At 34.8% G+C, this 14,325-nt stretch overlaps 2 protein-coding genes across 2 annotated transcripts; both read left to right on the top strand.

Annotated features, from left to right (window-relative positions):
• The first annotated feature begins 935 nt into the window (after positions 1–935).
• Positions 936–2,965, top strand: LOC113735012 (endochitinase EP3-like). Its single transcript, XM_027261887.2, has 2 exons — positions 936–1,395; positions 2,432–2,965. The coding sequence occupies exons 1-2, from the start codon at positions 987–989 to the stop codon at positions 2,842–2,844; spliced, it is 822 nt and encodes a 273-aa protein (XP_027117688.1). The 5' UTR covers positions 936–986; the 3' UTR covers positions 2,845–2,965.
• A 3,907-nt stretch (positions 2,966–6,872) lies between these two features.
• On the top strand, positions 6,873–8,822 carry LOC113735903 (endochitinase EP3-like). The gene is made up of 3 exons (XM_027262871.1): positions 6,873–7,242; positions 7,506–7,883; positions 8,437–8,822. Exons 1-3 carry the CDS (start codon positions 6,873–6,875, stop codon positions 8,820–8,822), a joined length of 1,134 nt encoding a protein of 377 aa, XP_027118672.1.
• The last annotated feature ends 5,503 nt before the right edge of the window (positions 8,823–14,325 follow it).

The raw sequence follows: 14,325 nt of genomic DNA, 5'->3' as shown, positions 1-14,325 counted from the left end.
GCCGGTATCCCCAACAAACACGCGAAGTGGAATACCATCGTAACGTGTACTAGCAAAAGCCACATAGTTTTGTCATTCATGATATGCAAGTGTCCTAATTAGGATGCGTTTGACAAAAGTTAAGCGTGAAAATTGAAGTCCAAAATTTGAAAATTGAAAATTTAATCCGTTAAATTATTGAGTTGTTAAGTATTAAATCTAATATATTTGAGTGCATATCATATTCAATGATAAGTGAATAACTTATCACTTAATTTTGGAAATAAGTTTTGCCTAGAAAATTCAGTGCGAATTAATTAATTCATATGTTCAATCTTTGGTTATCAAACGGTCTAAATATATTAAAATTTGAATTCATTGAATTTAAGTGTTGAATTAGGTTATCAAGCAGGGCTCTAATCCTTTCTTAGCTTTTCCAAAACTGACTACCACTTATATTGCTATGTAAAAGTGTTGCTTTTCTTCACCATTTAACCTAAAATTATTCTAATACAGGTTCTACACTATTTTATTTCATGAATTGTAACTGACAAATTGATATGTCTCATATTTTTGAGTGCTTAAACTCAAATGCAAGTGTGAAGTATGACTAAAACATAGTTAGGCAAGTTAATGAATTAATAAGCACTAAATTAAATGCTGTAGACAACTTCAAGTCATAAAAATACACACAATAGTTGTGACTTGTGAGTCTACATTATTCAATTCCAAAATTATTGATATCAATTGATCAAAATCAATCTTTCACAAATACCATTCTAGAAACCAAGAACAAAAATTGCCACTTATTGGCGCTGTCAAAGTCAATGCACAAATTAAAGTCAAACGTGATTTCTGTTTTCATTCATTAACTTAAATTTTTTCAACAATAACAGCTCTCCCTTCTTCACACAAGCTGATCCATTTTCCAGCTCTCCTCCCTATATATACCCTTTTTTCTCAAACAGCTTCTGCCCGCATCCATTTCTCTTCCTTCAAGCACAAAAATGAAGAATTTTCCAACCATCATTTTCTCCATTATGGTTCTTGTCGGAGCCTTCCCACAGCTGATTTCAAGTCAAAACTGTGGCTGTGCACCAAACTTATGCTGCAGCAAATTCGGCTATTGCGGCACCAGCAACGACTACTGTGGCCCCGGCTGCCAATCCGGCCCTTGCACTGGGGCACCCAGCGGTGGTAATAATGGTGCTTCAGTTGCTGGTATTGTCACAGACGCTTTCTTTAATGGGATTGCTAATCAAGCTGCTTCGGGTTGTGCTGGAAAAGGGTTCTATACTCGATCGGCATTTCTTCAAGCTCAGAAGTCGTATTCTAAGTTTGGAACTGCTGGTTCTGCTGCTGATTCTAAAAGGGAGGTTGCTGCTTTCTTTGCTCATGTCACTCATGAGACTGGACGTAAGTGTTGTCAACAACTCTACCAAAAGAGAATTACTTTGGAACTTTCTATAAAATATTTTTAGGAACTTTTCTAAATGTTGGTACAGTAATATATAGATTATTTTTCTGGACTGACACTTGGGTAAGTCCCATGTTCAAAAATTCAATAGTCTAAATTGTGTCAAACCACTTAGTGAGATAGTATAGCACACTTTGATCTATTGGATTTTTGAAAACCGGATCTACCTAAGTTTTGAATATTTTTCTTTGCAATATTATCCAAGAACTTTCTTCAAAAACTAAAACTTTAACAAGAAATACTTATTATTGTAATAATTCATCATGAATATGGGTGCCACTTATAATTGGATAGAGAAATTATTACTTTCCGTTCTTTTTACTTTGTTGTAGTAGTCAACTTTATAATTTAGTAAGCATGTGATTACTTACAACTTTGTAAATTTTAAATCATTACTTACAACTTTGTAAATTTTAAATCACTTGTGGTTCATTCAAAAATATTGATGGCTCTTCTTTTCTTTTTCTTTTTCTGGCAAAATAAACCAAGCTTCAAAAATTTTCTATTTAATTAGCATTAGTTTTATTGAAGCCAAGTTCTAGTAATTTTATTAATTAGTAATTGGGGTTTTATTTCATAATTAATCGTGTTGTTTCTTATTCAACGATTCTGATAAATTATCAATAGAGTATTAGGTGGAGTATTTTCTAAAAATTTAGGAAAGCCTAAAATAGTCTATAGAAAATTTATTAAATTTTTATTTCGGTAAGACTTTCTTCTTTGTTTAAAATGTTAATGACGTTTTGAGTTAAGTTATTTATTCTCTTTTCGTCCACATAAATATATTTGTTTGTGATTCTTAAATCCTTTCAATTCTATAATTTTGCAATTAATTGTTATTAGAACTCATAAAATTTGTTTTCTACATTTTTCATTATCATATCATCCGACAATCCTTGTCTTACCAAACATGCATTTTTTCTTTTTATCAATTCGACAGAATGGTAACTAATGCGACTTCTCTATATCATGCAGATCTGTGCTATATAGAAGAGATAAACGGCCCGTCCAGAAACTACTGTGACAAGAGCAACACTCAGTATCCATGTGTGCCAGGCAAGGGGTATTACGGCCGCGGTCCACTACAAATATCATGGAACTACAACTATGGACCAGCAGGACAAAGCATTGGGTTCAATGGACTAAGTCAACCTGAACTTGTAGCCAGGGATAATGTTATTTCATTCAAAACTGCGTTGTGGTTTTGGATGAACAATTGTCATTCTCTTATCATTTCCGGCCAGGGTTTCGGGGCTACAATTCGTGCCATTAATGGTCGGCTTGAATGTGACGGTGCAAATCCAAACACTGTTAGTGCTCGTGTTGGGTATTATACTCAATATTGTCGCCAACTGGGTGTTGATCCTGGTCCGAATCTTAGATGCTAGGGTGCTCCTGGAGAGCCGAAAGTGCTCGGAAGGGAGTAATATGTTGAGCTATAAAGGCTTAAAACTGATTGGAAATTAATAAAAATTAGCAAAAGGTGTTTACCTTTCTTGCTCTTTACAAGCGAAAGTTGTTTAAGTTTTGAAATCATATAATTGATTTTGTTGGTCTTGTTTCGATTTCTTGGAGTATTTACAAATAGGCATATTCCAGTTTTGATCCCTTGATCATATTTGTCGAGCTTTCGACTTTGGTGTTTCACTGTCAACATGTCTCTCCATTGAAGTTTCCTCTCAGTCTTTCATTTACTTTTCATGTTTCAATATGCTATTGGCAATTTTAGCCGTGATGTTTCTCAAGGTATGAGATTTGAGGATCATAACTATACTAAGATTATGAATTACCAAATGCAAGGGTCTAAATGCACCAATGTTAAGGCAATTAAGATTGGGAGTAAACCGAAGCATAAGAGACTAAGGAACAGAGAGCGCTATTATACCGAAGTACAAAAAACTTGTGAATAAGATCTAATTCAACTGGCTGAAGTGACTAATTAGGGAATTATCTTTCTGCCACAACAAGGCCAATCAATAATTCATCTGCACACGCATGGTGAGACAATGAACGACGAGAAACAAATAACTTTCATTTGTAAAGTCTATGAGAATTTGGGGAAACTTATGCTTCGAAAAGATTTTTTTTCCAGTTCATGGTAGAAACCAAAAAATTGGGCAGCATAATAAGCCCTCGAGTAGTAAATGTAGTTTTTATATTGGTATCATTTCCTATACGCTACCAAAATTTTGCCAATTAATTCATATAGTATGCAATAAGAACTCTAAAGGAAAAAAAAGGACTATGCATTTTATTTAGGATTCTATATTTATCAACTGGATAAAATTTGATCATTCGAGTTCTTTTCACTACAACAGTTTGATAAAATTTTATATGTCCAATACTTTGCATGATAAGGTAAAGATCGTGCTTTAATTGTAAAGCTTACACCCTTTAAAATGTTTTTTTTAAGCCAAATGAAAAGTATTTGTAGTAGGGCAGCCCGTGGATCTAGAATGGTACAAATATCATCTGTGTTCTCACTCAAATACGAGACTGAAATAGGACTACAACAGAGTTAGGCTTTATTAACATCAGATGATACAGACAACATCAAGTAATCTTTTTGCACGCCTTATATTTGTGACTTGTGACTTGTTCTCGCAATTGTTGATATCAATTGGCCAAAAATTTTCTTTTCCACAATACCCATTCCGAATGCCATGAAGAAGGTTGCTACTTTTTGACAGTGCCAAAGTCAATAGATTAATTAAAGGGATAATTGCAGAAACCTCCCCTGAGGTTTCTGACATTTGCACTGACCTCCCCTGTGATTTAAAAAATTACACTGACCTCCCCTGAGGTTACTAATCCTTTGCAAATTTAGTCCAAACGATTAAAATATTATTTTAGGGAGTGAAATTAGAATTTTATACCAGATTTTCCCTTTGTGCTACATGTCCAATGAATGACAAATTATTATAAATCAATTAACAATTAATAAACGTTAAGGAGTATAATTCATGGGCAAACACGCATTACTCATTTAAAGTACCAGTTCTTTACGGGTATTTTACTTTCAAACATTTAATTTATGATAAATATATCAACATTTGTAAGTAAAATTCAAAAAGTGTTATAGTAATATTCTTGCAAAAAGGAAATTGGTAGGTTATTTATTTAATATAAATTAAATATTTTTTAAAAAAAAGAAATGGCCCTTAAAGTATTAATTCTTTATGGCTTTCATCCATTACATAAATAAAGTATTCGCTCTTTATGTGCATTTTATTCTGAATCATTTAATTTATGTTAAGTACATAAATATTTGTAACTAAAATTGAAAAAGTGTTATATTAATATTTTTACGGAAGAGAGATTGGTAGGTTTTGTATTTAACAAAAATTAAATATTTGAAAGTAAATACAAATCTGTATTTGAGCGTAAATATTTGTATTAAATTAAATGTTTGAAAGTAAAATACTCGTAAAGAGCCGGTACTTTAAATAGTTACCCGCTCTTTATGGGCAAACACGTATTATTCATTTAAAGTGCCGGCTCTTTGCGGATATTTTACTTTCAAATATTTAATTTATGATAAATATATCAATATTTGTAAGTAAAATTTAAAAAGTGTTACAGTAATATGCTTGCAAAAACAAAATCGGTAGGTTATTTATTTAATATAAATTAAATATTTTTTTAAAAAAATGGCTCATAAAGTATTAATTCTTTATGGCTTTCATCCATTACATGAGTAAAATATTGGCTCTTTATGAGTATTTTATTCTAAATCATTTAATTTATATTAAATACATAAATGTTTGTAACTAAAATTAAAAAAGTGTTATATTAATATTTTTACGAAAGAGAGATTGGTAGTTTTTGTATTTAACAAAAATTAAATATTTGAAAGTAAATACAAATCTATATTTGAGCGTAAATATTTGTATTAAATTAAATATCTGAAAGTAAAATACCCGTAAAGAGCCGGTATTTTAAATAGGTAATGTTTATTTGCCTATAAACTGTACTCCTTAAAGTTTATTAATTGTTAATTGATTTGTAGTATTTTGTCATTCATTGGACATGTAGTACAAAGGATAAATTTGGTACAAAATTCTAATTTTACTCCCTAAAACAATATTTTAATCGTTTGGACTAATTTTGCAAAGGATTAGTAACCTCAGGGGAGGTCAGTGTAATTTTTCAAACCACAGGGGAGGTCAGTGCAAATGTCAGAAACCTCAGGGGAGGTTTCTGCAATTATCCCTTAATTAAAAGTCAAGCACTAATATTGCTTTTTATATCCATTCCATTCAGTCCTCAACTTCAAGATTTCCAACAATAGCAGTTCTCCATACTTCACACAAGCTGATCACTTTTCCAGTTCTCTATGATATAAATATCCTCCTTCTTACTCAAACAATTTCTGTCCACATCCTTTCCTCCCTCTTCAAGTACAAAAATGAAGAATTTTCTAATCATCGTTTTCTTCATTGCAATTCTTGTCAATGTTTTTAAACTCGGACCGGCCAGCGAATCGGAGAGGGGGCCGGTTCACGGTCCGACCGGCCGGTTCAACGGTTCAACAATTTTTTTTTTTTTTGTTGTACTTCACAGGTCTTCACTCTATAGTCTACACTAGAACTTGATGGCTAATGAACAATCTAACATGGTTATTAATAACTTAAGTCCCTAAAATACATTCACCAATATAACTTAAAAGTTAAATCTAAATTTAAGTTGAGATAATAATAAATTTTTCAAAAGTTATACATGAAACCTGGAATGATAAATATAACTAAAATATCATAATTCACTCCAAGTTTTCATAAATTCATTACAAACATAAATAGATATAGTCCAAATGTTCATCAATTATCACAAATAAAAACACAAAAATAAATAAAATAAATGTTAACATTCTTTCACAATTCTAAAAAAGTCCATAAAAAGTTCAACTCATATTCAAGGCAAACAATTTGAATAACAAACTTCCATCATTTGCATAACAAGGCAACAGCATCCCCTTCACAATTTCATCAATTTAACCTGAAAAAAATTTAAAAGTTTATTACAAAAAATATAAATCTAATTGGTGAGGCTAAAAAAAAAGCCAAAAATTTTAGGCTTTTTTTAATTTAATCTAATTGGTGAAGCTAGGTCTGTTAGGGTTTTTTTTTATTTAATCTGATTCTAGTTTTTTGGTTAAGTTAAGTAAAATTCTACATAACAAAAGCTTGTCCTCCAGTTGTGGTTTAGTGGTAAGCATACCTTATTATGGTCATGAAGATTAGAGTTCAAATCCCAACAGCCTCCATTCTTGTTATTGTTTTGAATTTGAGGTTATTGCTTCAAAATTTGAGAACCGCTGGTTTACGGTTCACACGGGTTTTTAGCGGTTCAACGGTTCACATGGTTTCCAGCAGTTTTTCACTAGCTTCCGGGTTTGATACTGGACCGGACCGGTGCCATGGCCGGTCCACGATCAGACCGGTCGGTCTGGTCCGGTCCTGAAAACATTGGTTCTTGTAGGGTCCTTTTCCCGGGCTATGGTGGCACCAGCGACGACTATTGTGGCAAAGGCTGCCAGTCCGGCCCTTGCACCGCTGCATCAGATGGTGGTAATAATTGTGTTTTAGTTGCTGATGTTGTGGCAGACGCTTTCTTGAGCGGGACTTCTGATCAAGCTGCTTCAAGGTGTGCTGGAGAAGGGTTCTATACTGCATCGGCATTTCTTGAAGCTCTGAATTCGTATTCTGAGTTTGGAACAGTTGGTTCAGTTGATGATTCTAAAAGGGAGATTGTTGCCTTCATTGCTCATGTGACTCATGAGACTAGACGTAAGCTTTGAACAACTCCACCAAGGAGATTTAGTTTTTTTTGAAATTTTTAGTAACTTTTCTAAGTCTCCATTCTTGTTATTGTTTTGAATTTGAGGTTATTGTTTCAAAATTTGAGAACTGCCGGTTTACGGTTCACACGGGTTTTTAGCGGTTCAACGGTTCATATGGTTTTTAGCGGTTTTCCACTAGCTTCCGGGTTTGATACTGGACCGGACCGGTGCCATGGCCGGTCCGCGGTCGGACCGGCCCGGTCCTGAAAACATTGGTTCTTGTAGGGTCCTTTTCCCAGTTGATTTCAAGCCAAAACTGTGACTCTGAACCAGATTTATGCTGCAGCCAGTGGGGCCATTGTGGCACCAGCGACGACTGTTGTGGCAAAGGCTGCCAGTCCGGCCCTTGCACCGCTGCATCAGATGGTGGTAATAATGGTGTTTCAGTTGCTGATGTTGTGACAGACGCTTTCTTGAGCGGGACTTCTGATCAAGCTGCTTCAAGCTGTGCTGGAAAAGGGTTCTATACTGCATCGGCATTTCTTGAAGCTCTGAATTCGTATTCTGAGTTTGGAACAGTTGGTTCAGTTGATGATTCTAAAAGGGAGATTGCTGCCTTCATTGCTCATGTGACTCATGAGACTGGACGTAAGCTTTGAACAACTCCACCAAGGAGATTTAGTTTTTTTTTTTGAAATTTTTAGTAACTTTTCTAAGTCTGAGATCCTATTTACTAAATCTTTGTACAGTTCTACATAGGATGTTGTCCTGTGCACTGTTGTCCAAGAGCTTTCTTCAAAGATAACGACATTAATATGAAATACTTACTATTATCAAATAACTTAAAATGACCTACCTAAAAAAAAAGAAATTTATCATGAGGGTGTGTCTCTTATAACTGGGCAGAGGGGTTATTGTTTTCCTTTTTTTTTTTTCTACTTTGTTGCATTGGTTATTTATTTAGTCTGTGATTACTTGTAACTTTACAATTTCTTTATAACATATGGTCCCTTCTTAATTATTGATGACATTGTTTTGGGGTTGTTCTTGATTGATTATTATAACTGACTATAGATTCTGATTTTAAATAATCAACTTTTTTATTTTCTCATTTATTTTTGTATTTAGATTATATTTTTTTTAATAGTAAAAACATCTGAAATCCAGTGATAATTGAATACAGACTTCTCTATATGCGCAGATTTGTGCTACATAGAAGAGATAGACGGCCCCTCCAAAGATTACTGTGATGAGAGCAACACTCAGTACCCATGTGTGCCAGGCAAGGGTCCATTACAAATATCATGGAACTTTAACTATGGGCCAGCAGGGGAAAGCATAGGGTTCGATGGACTAAATGAACCTGAAACTGTGGCCACAGATAATGTTATTTCATTCAAAACTGCCTTGTGGTTCTGGATGAACAATTGTCATGATCTTATAATTTCTGGTCAGGGTTTTGGGGCTACAATTCGTGCCGTTAACGGACAGCTTGAAAGTGATGGTGCAAATCCGGACGCTGTTAGTGCTCGTGTTGAGTATTATACTGAATATTGTGACCAGTTGGGTCTTGATCTCAGGTGCTAGGGTACTTGTAAGAGTTTCGAAACTAATAAATATTTGCAGAAGTTGAGTACCTTTGTAGTTCTTTGACAGCATAAGTTGTGAATTGGAAATCGGATAACTGATTTCAACTCAACTTCTTGGAGTATCTGCAATTATTAAATTCTATTTTTGATCCCTTATCATGTTTGACTTTCTTGTTTCATTTTCAACACATTTCTTTGTCAATGATTTGGTGATCACATCTTTCATTTATGGGTTTTTTTTAACGGTTGCTAATAAGGCGCTGGTTAACATATTTAACGTTTATCTAATCTATCATGTATATACATCTATTAACAATTATTAATCTTTCTTGCATTTATATATTTTTCTTATTTAATTTTATTTACTCTCTCTTGTATTTATTTATTTTTTCTAATTAATTTTACATTTCCAAAAGCATGACGCCTGAGATATATTTTAATGACGCTTTATGGACACCTATTAGACAGATCCTTCATTTATTATTATTCTTCTTCATATTTTCATATGCTATTGGCAAAATTTAGTTGTGCAGAACTCGGTTTGTGCCTTTCTTTCACCAAAATGCCCATAATACATTTGTATGCACTGGGGGAGACAATCAACGAGATGAAGACAAACAATTTTCACGGGTAAAGTTTGAGAGAAAATAGGGAAGAAATTTGAGGACACTTTAAAGTTAATCTTTTACACTAAATAAACAAAATTTGTGAGAAAACAATGAAGTGCCTTGAAGGTTGCCGAAATTTGGCCTCAACTCCTGGTTCCCCCAAATTATATATTTAATGAAGCCGTCATGGGCGGCTCTGATTGGGTGACGATTACGATACTAAAATACAAGAACAAAAATGTCTTCGGTTGCAAATTTAGTAGTTTCATTTAGAGTTTATTGTTCGTTAGCTAACAATTAGAAAGATATCCAATGGATAAAACAAAAGAAGTTTCTCCACCATCTCTCTACAAAACCTTCAAGACAATTATTTTTTCCTCCATGAAGGAATGCCTTCCTCCCTCTGTTTGACTTCTCTTTTTTTTTTTATGTCGAATAAATTATAGTGAGACTTTCTAGTGAGAATTTTCCTCTCTACTAAGATATCCTAGTGAGAGTTTTATTTATATAATTTTATATCTTGTTTTGTTAGATTTGAGAGCTTTTCAGATTTGTATGTCAAATCTTGAATTTCTTAACTTATTTTCTCAAGTCTAAAACTAGATTTGGAGCTTGAACCACTTCATTATAAAATCTAACGGCAATGATATGCATAAATATTTATTGACAATGATGATATGCACATATATTCATTGGGGGCAGATGATTTATCTGAATTTGGAATATATCAGAGGTACTAAGATAATTTTTGTTAACTTTTATATATCTTGCATCTAACAATTTTTCACTATTGCATGTTGGATGCATTTTCAGCCATTATTAGTGCAATTTGTATGTTTTTTAATAAAGAAAAAAGAGTTTTTTGTGCCTTTCCTTACCAAATCGCACCTCGTCAAGCCCTCCAATGACCTTGTAAAGGTGAAATAAGTCTCCACAACTTGTTCGGCATCTCAGACTAATAATAATAATAATAATAATAATAATAATACGGAAAAATCGCCAATTTGGTCCTTGAACTTTTTCACTTAAATCAATTTCATCATTTATGATTTTTTTTTTACCAATTTAGTCCTTAAACAATTTTATCTGGTTCAATGTGGAACTTATTGGGCAGTTCAACCACATTTTATGTATTTCCCACGGCGGATCAAGGGTATAATTGGAATGACAAGTTTAGCTGTCTAATTACAGTGATTATAATAGCAACTTTGACATGATGAAGGAAAAGAAACCTCTGAAAATTGAGGGAGAAGCTGGGTTTCATAAAGATTAAAATTTAAGAAGTTGTTTCTGAAAATGCCAAGTAGGGTCGATTCCACAAGTAACGGGTAAGAAGTTGTTTCTTTCCAAGTCAATAGAACAAAATTGGGAGATATTTAATGGAATGAAAATGAAAATAAAATAAACAAAATTCAAAAGCTAACTCGCCAAGTACAATTTACTAAAAATAGCAATTAGCAAAATTCTATCCAAAGGATTAACTTTTCAGGCACGGTCCAATTAAATGATCATTGATGCAAAGATATTTCATTCATTCGTCACTAGGTTGGTTATAGCTATCAACAAACTCTGACTGCCAGTTTTTTCTTACTTTTTCGATAGCCAAAGTACGACCATTGATTGCTTCTCTAACCAGAAAATAACCTTAGTTACGACCGTAAGAATTCAATTATTCAGTTGCATTAACGCTAGAAAAACCCAACCCTAACCAATAAACATGCTAAGAGGGTTTATTTAAATTAGATCTTACGTTTCCCCAACATAAAACCAATTATGATGGTTGTCACTAATTATCAACTAAACGAACAATTACGGATTCAATTTAGTTAACGTGACAGTAGGCTATTAGATTAAATTAAATATCCGGCTGTTGATACTCAATTAATAAAATAACCATAAACAGTTAATCCAGGAAATGCACGAATAGTAACGGATTGGAAGAAATAGTGAAAGTTCGATTAGATCTCACAGATGTTATGGACCGCGCCTTCGCGTCAACCTTTGGGTAGCAGAGAAATCTAGCCGTTCCTCATCACATCAATCTTGCGTGATTTGATTGATTCCATCCACTTAATTACCAAAAAGTTGGGAAAGATGAAATAACGACGAGACAAACGAAAAGTCTTGCTTCTTTTTTGGTTTCGTGTTCGTGCTGGAGAAAAGTAAAGAAAAAGGTCTAAAGAAAGTCGTCAAAAGCAAAGCAGAGAGCAGATCGTCTACCCGGGGATACAAGTGTTGGGCTCTGGGAGAGCCAAACTCGGAGAGAATTTAACCATAAGTTAGAATGGGAACCACAACCATGGGTTTGACACCATATCCAACCCAAAATCTTAAGGCATTGGGTCTATGGATCATTCCCACTTATATGTTCCTCATTCTAGTCATCTCTTTCCGATGTGGGATATTGATTCACACTTGATATCCCAACAATCTCCCCCTCAATTGTGAATCTCTTTCACATCGGACCTCTCTCCCACTCCATCAAGCCCACTTTAATCTGGAGTGTATGATTCTTGCTCAAGAGCCCACATGCCCTTGCCTCACTGCAGGTCTACATGATTTTTTTTTCCCGCTCTTATTCAAGCCACGCCTTACCACTCCCACTGGCTTTTTACCTTGGAGTCACTGCCCAGCCGAACCATCAGCTCTGATACCACTTGTTAGGGTATCAGGCCAATTATTTGAAAAAGAAAAGACTAACAATTTAATAGAAAACAATATCTAGCACGAACGATGAACAACACACAAGAATTAACGTGGTTTGGCTTAATCACCAAACCTACATCCACGGAGAGAAAAACTTGTTCTTACTATGAGAGAAAAACATCAGAAGATTACAACTGATTCCCAAACCCCAACTCTTGTATAACCCTCTCACCCACTAAGAACTCTCTCACTCCTTTCTTGTGTGTCATTGTAGTATGCCAATCTACCTATTTATAGAGAACATTACTGCCAAATAATCAAATAACAATTGGAAACCAATACTATTTCCTAAACTCATATAGAGTAGAAAATAGTATCTAGCTAAATAGGAATTTACTTGACTATTACTTCAAGTAACTAAATCCAATTAGGAAACTAGTTACTTCCCACACCAAATAGGAATCTTGACTAAAAGAAATTAAGCCAATTTCCTATCAAATCTCCACCTTTGCGAGTATTTCTTTTAGCAAACACAGCAAACCATCCAAAAAAAAACTCCATTTGCCTTTTCCCACCAAGGACCTTGGTGCCTAACTACACACTCGAATCAATACGGTCTTGTTTTCAATTGATTCAATCGGCAAATGAACGTGTGTAGCTAACCGAGTCCAACATCTAGTTGACTCGCGAGAGGGGCCTCAATTCACCCTCTCCCATAGCAGGATTTTTCCTCTCACCACCATTTGTAATTTGAGAGCATTCTTGGATCCCATTCTGCTCCCAATCCATTGAGATATTCAAATGGTTTAGATTACCATACTTCTTCCCCATCAACAAGACCGTCTCATCATGTGTGATTTTCAAGACTCCACCTGCAGCGAAAAAATGGTAACCCTCGGAGTCTAATTTGCTCAAAGAAATTAGATTCCTTCGTAGCTTTGGAACATAAGCCACACCACCCAAAGAACGAATCTCTCCATTCAACATTTTGATTTTCACCACTCCAACACCTTTGACTTGACAAGTAGATCCATCACCCAAGCACATAAAACCTGCCTTCTTTCTTTGGAGAGTATCAAAATAGTCTAACCTGGAGCAAACATGTGAAACACATCCAGAATCTAAGATCCAACCATCACGAGAAGAAGTATTATTACCTTTGGAGATTGTGAGAATATCTCCACCCGATGCATATCCAGCAATACCATCATAGTCATTCTCATCATTTTTCTTTTGATGAGGGCAATATCTTTTGATATGACCAAACTCATGACAACCAAAGCACTGGATTCCACCCTTTCTCTTGGCCTTTGAACCACCTGCCTTAGATTCACTGCCAAATTGTTTTCCTCTTTTATTCTCACCTCGAGCAATTAATGCAGCTTCTTGTGTCACATCCTGGTTTGCCTTCCTTTGTTTTTCATGATCCAACAAAGAAAACTGCACATTCTTGAACTCTAAAGTGTCATTCCCATAAAACAGGGTCGTCACGACACTTTCGTAAGAATCAGAGACTGAGGTAAGAAGTAAAAGGGCCTTATCTTCTTCCTCAATATCCACGCCAACTTTTTGGAGTTGATCCAAAATTCCGTTGAACGTATTCATGTGATCCATGAGACTGCCACCTTCCACCATCTTTAGTGCATAAAGTTGCCGCTTTAGATGCAACTTATTGGATAAGCTTTTAGCCAGATAAAGCTTTTTCAATTTTTTCCAGAGGTCTGCTACAGAATCTTTCTCATCTATCACATTATTTATGATGTTGTCCGCCACATACAGCCGAATCGTGCTCGCACACCTTGCGTCCAACTCCTCAAACTCATCATCATTCATGCTCTCTGGCTTCTTGTTCTTTCCATTCAACGCTTTTGCCAAACCTTGTTGAACTAGAACATCCTTCACTCTTCTTTGCCAAAGAGTGAAACTTGTAGTTCCATTAAACGGTTGAATTGGAAACTGTATAGTTCCAAACCCCATGGTATACCACCACTCATTCAATTTCAAATAATTAACCAAAACCCCAACGGAGCTCTGATACCACTTGTTGGGCTCTGGGAGAGCCAAACTCGGAGAGAATTTAATCATGAGCTAGAATGTGAACCACAACCATGGGTTTGACACCACATCCAACCCAAAACCTTAAGGCATTGGGTCTATGGATCATTCCCACTTATATGTTCCTCATTCTAGTCATCTCTTTCCGATGTGAGATATTGATTCACACTTGATATCCCAACAACAAGAAAC

Source organism: Coffea arabica, chromosome 3c (genome assembly GCF_036785885.1).
Source record: "Coffea arabica cultivar ET-39 chromosome 3c, Coffea Arabica ET-39 HiFi, whole genome shotgun sequence".
Lineage (NCBI taxonomy): Eukaryota > Viridiplantae > Streptophyta > Magnoliopsida > Gentianales > Rubiaceae > Coffea > Coffea arabica.
The sequence above is the reverse complement of the archived record's forward strand: the minus strand, read 5'-3'. Positions and strand labels throughout refer to the sequence as shown.

What these genes read in the sequence shown, in the direction of transcription:
- LOC113735012 (XM_027261887.2), top strand. Translation starts at nt 987, where the DNA reads ATGAAGAATTTTCCAACCATCATTTTCTCCATTATGGTTCTTGTCGGA. An exon ending in TGTCACTCATGAGACTGGAC is followed by an intron (nt 1,396 to 2,431) that starts GTAAGTGTTGTC and finishes TATATCATGCAG; the next exon opens with ATCTGTGCTATATAGAAGAG.
- LOC113735903 (XM_027262871.1), top strand. Translation starts at nt 6,873, where the DNA reads ATGGCCGGTCCACGATCAGACCGGTCGGTCTGGTCCGGTCCTGAAAAC. An exon ending in TGTGACTCATGAGACTAGAC is followed by an intron (nt 7,243 to 7,505) that starts GTAAGCTTTGAA and finishes CGGTCCTGAAAA; the next exon opens with CATTGGTTCTTGTAGGGTCC. An exon ending in TGTGACTCATGAGACTGGAC is followed by an intron (nt 7,884 to 8,436) that starts GTAAGCTTTGAA and finishes CTATATGCGCAG; the next exon opens with ATTTGTGCTACATAGAAGAG.